At 36.2% G+C, this 6,000-nt stretch overlaps 1 protein-coding gene across 1 annotated transcript in view; it reads right to left on the minus strand.

Annotated features, from left to right (window-relative positions):
• LOC144436980 (sushi, von Willebrand factor type A, EGF and pentraxin domain-containing protein 1-like) overlaps window positions 1-5,452 on the minus strand; it is a 28,420-nt gene extending 22,968 nt beyond the window's left edge. Inside the window, exon 1 of the mRNA XM_078125845.1 lies at window positions 5,003-5,452. Coding sequence (XP_077981971.1) covers window positions 5,003-5,452 — 450 coding nt within the window. The remainder of the gene's footprint in view (window positions 1-5,002) is intronic.
• Window positions 5,453-6,000: the final 548 nt, after the last annotated feature.

Raw genomic sequence — 6,000 nt, forward strand, 5'->3', positions numbered from 1 at the left:
TTGAAACTTACGAATGGATAAATATATAGCTGGATATCTATTTGGGGTTTTGCTCATTTAAACTTACTTAATCGATAATCAAACATATATATGAGAGTCGTCACTTTTTCTCCTCGATTTCTATTTAAAAATTGATTTTTAGAATTATGTAATTATAGGGGGACGTCACTCCGGGAAATATAAGTATTTTCATAAATTTTAGGAACTGGAGTGTCATTTCGTCATTTCATATCACTGCCATGAGTTTGTAATCACTGTGTTTGGATTCAGACATAATGTTGTTTATAGTAAATAATTCGTGACAAATTGCGTATGAATTTATTTTATTGCAGTGAGCTCACATGGGACTCAAACACAGTTATATATATATAAATGTAGTTACAAATTCATGACATCACATACATTTTGCGCGATTGCCAAGAAACACCAAATTTAAACTCTAGTTCACCTCTGTTGTTTTCATATATAGTGATCCATTGTTGCCTAATGTCACTTAGCAGACATATATATATATATATATATATATATATATATATATACATGTATGTATGTATGTATGTATGTATGTATGTATGTATGTATGTATCAGATGACAGATGAATATTCATGTCTATTATTACGTAGAAGACACGAATGTTCATTTTTTTTTTGCGTTTGAGAAATTTGACATTGTGTGCCTTCAATGAAATTTCACTTCTATGGGATTAATTCACCAAACTGTATATATATTTTGCAAAAAAATAACGTGTATTGGTTATGTCTGGCATGGTAGCTTTTTTTTCAAAGCAATCAAAATTATAAATTGACTTGCAATAACTCACAATTGTAGTGTGTCTCAAATAGGTATTTCATCTTTGCCAAATATATTTCGGTATAAACGGGCCCAAAGAGGTTTTGAATTGGATAATACAACCTTTTTAAGGTACTGTAAATCTAAATGTTTTAAATACTGGAAATTTTGCGATATTTACTGCCTTCAGCTTGTTCTCAAAGATTATTTTTTTTACGAGTGAGCAGACTGGTACACTGTGCTCATGTACAAGAAGGCATTTTAGTTAAGTTACTACCTATTTTTGCATTTTTGCTTTCCAGCGACATAAACAAAAATAAGTCGTCCAGGTTTATGTAACACAATCAGGTAGATTACAATTTGCTTTGTGGCTAGAGCTATAGAACATAAATTTACCTCCAATGTCTGGTCCCCCAGTTAGTTTGTTTGCAATTTTAATTAACAGCTTTCAATGTATACTGAAATTGCATATACAAATTAGGAACTAAATGTAACACATACTGCGATAGTGAGGTATATTGTGTTGTACGATATTATACAGACAACTTAGTTTCAAGTAGACGTTTGGTGTATATCATGATGGTTGGAAATGTTTATTAAGCTACAACATTGCATAAAATTGGGCTTTTCAAGTGTACACGTCAGGTAGATGCCGGCTTCGACCGTTGACAAAATAACGCTAGCGCTGTGACTAGGCGTGCAAGTGGAATTTATACACGAGGAGGGGGTGCTGCACCTATCGTGTTCTACTTACTGTTGTCAGAACTCAAACATGGTATTCACACACACACACAATACATGTAATTAAAAACGATAACACAATTCGGTAGAGGTACATGTATATTAAAATGTAGAGGACGTCACTATTATATCATCAACTTTGCTAAGAACGCCAGAAGACATGCATCTATGTTGACACTTAAAATATCGAGGTTTTATGCAAGTATTACCACCCAGGAAAAAAGTCTAAACTCAACCTATGCCACCTAAAGCATGGTGAGAACTTGGGACACATGGGTTTCAAACGGAACTATAGATACAAACCACAGAAAGCCAATGCGGAGAAAGGTCAAAGGTCAGATAAGGAACCGGGGTAGGTATGAATATCTGAAATCCTATAATTCAATGTAGTACTTCTCAAACTTGTTTGTACACGTACTTTACATGAAATAAACATTGTTCAGCGGAAATTTGTTTATATGAGAACTTTACATGAAATAGACAAGGTTAAATAGAATTTTGTTTATAGATAGACTTCGGTACATGAAATAAACAATGTCCAACGGAACAATCGGTACCAAGAAAGTTCACAATAACACTTACTCAAGTAATACACAATCTGAAGTAGATATTTTCGAATTCTTTAAGACTTTACATTCTGTTATGAATGAGGAGAGGTGTGCGTGACAGATTAAGACGAAACTAGGTTCATTACAGGACTGTCTAAAAAGTAATACACAGATTGTCAGATTTAAAAAGATGGCACTACAAGCTTTACTGTCTAACAACGTTTAGAATAACACGTTGTATGGTCACTTCTCAGTTTTGAAATCACTCATAAGTTACTGGCTTCACTCCCCAAAAAATGGGAATTCCAGCGATAATTTGATGAAAGATTTTTACGCAACGCCGTAGAATACAATTACATGGTTTGATGAAAGTATAGATTTTTGAGTGTTTAATGGGAAGATCAGATAGAAGCCGATATTGAGTTTCACGGCATTTGCAAAAGTCAGTGACTTCAGCTATAGGGTTAATAGGCAACCGATGTGACGCAAATCTTGTTGCTGTTAACGATGTCAGGCGATACTAAAAAAAATGTAAACTTCTTTACTGCCGGTGTCTCATTTTATCTTCGGTAAAGTAGCGGACAAATTTGCAATACAATATACTGTAAGTATCGCACAGAATAAATGTTATTGCCCTATGCGATACTCTGGGGTACGCCATGTGTTGACAAGTATGAGCTGGGGGTTTTAATATTCTTTACACTTTGCGGAACAGAAGCTTCACAACTAGGTACATATTATGTAAATACCGTTATCAAGACTCAACCGACCATAGCTGTGTAGAAGGGTATGTTTTTAAATGTAAGGTAACCCCCCACGACGGTTGAAATGTTGTTTATTCCTACAGACAGATGTCATGGTTTCAGCTATTGAGAATTACCAGAGTAATTTCGTTTGTGAAAACTTCCAGAGATTCACCACTTGCCACATCGAAGGTAAAAGTTGTTGAACCGTTCCTTGTATGGTATAGACCTATATGGTACTCTATATACGTGTTTTTGTGGTGTAAACGAATCGGATAACTGCTAAAAAAAATAGAAATTTAGTTTGTACTTCATAGATGTACAATACATGTACGTGGAGATTTTGCTATAAGTGCGAACTTTGCGTAATGTATTTACGGTCTTGTTCTTGGTACAAGAATAAAGGAACCCCAACATTAATTAATGGAAACTAAAACAAATTAAATGTAAATGTATTCGTCTTCAAATTCTCGCAAAATATGTACTTGATGTATTATCAGTTGTCGCTTATAAACCAACACTTGTCTTGTTTTGTTTAACATATTTTGTCGAGGTTTTTCAAGCATAAGCTACTTTCTGAACTAGTGTTAAGCTTACACACGGAGCTGCCTGCATGGTTCTAAGTTCATTTCACCGGACTTACATTTAGCGATAAGAAAATTTGGTATTTTATTTCAAAATATGGCCAATAGACTTATCAAAAGCTGTCTGAGCGCACTGAACTTTTCAACGAAACGCTAAGTGTGCAAAGAGTTCGCTCTCAAGGCTGCAACCCGAGCTCACTTGAACCTTGTAATTGAAACTGTCGCCAATTTCCGTTGAATTATGGTTGATAAAATGCAGATTTCAACTGTATGCGACAGAGAGATGTTACAGTATAGTAAGAGATGTTACAGAGTGAATAACAGATGTGTGTTTATCTACAATGGATAATTCCTTTGTCAATTTGATACAGTGATAGCAGGAGCATGGCTAGTTTGTCGTAGTTTAAAGTTACACATATTTGTATGAGCATTTTGTTATTACAGTATCATATTATGAATATTATCAAATAGTAAGGAACCGTAGCAAGATATGATTACTCCTGTCAACGTACAACAAATACTTGATCAACTGTGAAAGTTGACTGAATACTTCGAGTAAGATCCTTACAACCAAACCACTCACGTTCAAGTTTATTTAAGCTTATTGTTCCCAATGCCAAAACAACAAAATAAGTCGCTCAAATTCACATAAGTCGTTGATTTTACGTTCGTAATTATCACATGGTAATAAAATGCCAAGAGCGAATGCAATTCGACGATACATGTGGAGAAGTTTTGATGGCGAAAAATTTCAATCAAGGGGAAATTTACAGCGCAGTGTGTATTTTGGCCTTGAACTCAACTGACCAAATACTACGTCAAACAATGTCAAGTGACAAGTGTGTGATCTTTCTAAGCTTTTAAGGGTGGATAGAAAATAATTTATGATACAGTAGTCTTTGTCTGGCTACCGAGCTCGTGGTCTCATCGAATGTTACAGTAATAGTAAACGCTGGCACGTTTTTAAGTGTGTGGTTTTCTTGTATGTCTAGCAGTGGAATTGTCTGTAAAGATACAATATTCACGTCACGCTAGTAGAGAGAAGCCCGATAGAGCTGAATAAAACAATGTGTCTTACAGTCCAGCAGTGGAAATACTTGGAACATAGGGTTCTAATTGCCCTCTGCAACCCATGTCAATTTCAATTTAATCAATTCTATAATGTACCATGAAATTGGAAACAAAAGTAATAACGACTCTATGCATTATCATCATATATCAACACAATATATTCGTAGATGTTCATTTCAGCTCTTCCAAAGAAGTAGTTTTAAAGTCAGAGAGTAGGCATGTGTTATTCCTATCCCTTCAAAAGATTTCTGGCATCACTTCCTCAGACTAAAGACTACACAGTCGAGTTATTTTACCTTGAAGCCATATGAATTTTTCCACAAGTATCCCATCGGGAAACTCCGTCTAACAACCCACCCACGCATGAAATCAGTCACTAATAGAGCTGTTACCATGGCAATGCTTTAATTTGATAGGTGGCATGTGTATATATAGGTCTTAATCACCGGTATAGAGTTTATCTTGTTATGATATATGTATATACAAAGAAACGGGGAGCGATTTGTTTAATTATGAAATTCTTACCTCTGCTGCAAGGAAGGCTCCTTTGGTATACGTTCCACCTCCGTCGTAAGTTATGGTCGGCATCTCATCATTCAGTAGGGAACACTTATGCAATGTATTGTTAGGTTTACTTATATGATCAATTCGTACTTTTACTCGATGCTTCGAGCTGAAAGTTACAACAGCAACACGAGTTGCCCATGTAGCCACAGTGAAATCAGCCAACAGTTTCTTCACGAATTTCAACTCGTTCATGAAATTTTCGAACCCAACGCTGGACGAGCTATCGACTAAAAAGACCAGTTCGACTTCTTGGTGGATGGATTCCCGAAGAGTTTGAACCCTCCTCTTTAGCTTCTCGCCGAGAAGTTCTATTTTTCCACGCATTCCTTCTTTTTTGCGGTACGCTTGTCTAATTTGTTCCTGAATACTCAGAGAGTTCGACGGGTAAGCAGATAGGGTACCTGCCATTACGAACAGGCCCAAAACGACACATAAACTTATTCCTTTCATTGTGGAGTAGCAGTCAGGCAAAAAATTGACATTTTCTGGCAAAAGGTTAAATCCTGCATTTCAAGAGCTCGCGAGAATTCCACGCTACACTCACCAGAAACTTCCAGCACACGCTTCACAACCGAAAGTCGACCACCAGTATATAAACTAAATAAACTATTCCTCAGAGGTCTGACACATTTATAAGTAAATATACAGCGCTTCGTACATACTTTCGGCGAATCGGCTCAAAGACGGTGACTATGCCAAGCCGTGGGTCATTCTACTGTACCTCGTTAACTCTACTTTAGTTGTACTTTATCAAGTCCTTTCTACGCACTGAACTTAACTCCACGTACTTTCCACACTCTTTTTACCTGTGCACCTAATCCCATGTAACACGCCACAGTATCAACTGTTGAAAACTCGTCGGTAAAATGTCATCCGATACGAAGTTGTCAAAATGTCTGTTGACTTGATTTACTCCCACTTAACACAGAACACGAGACACACAAAGACAATGGGAA

The sequence above is a fragment of the Glandiceps talaboti genome, chromosome 6 (assembly GCF_964340395.1).
Source record: "Glandiceps talaboti chromosome 6, keGlaTala1.1, whole genome shotgun sequence".
In the NCBI taxonomy this organism is placed as follows: Eukaryota; Metazoa; Hemichordata; class Enteropneusta; family Spengelidae; genus Glandiceps; species Glandiceps talaboti.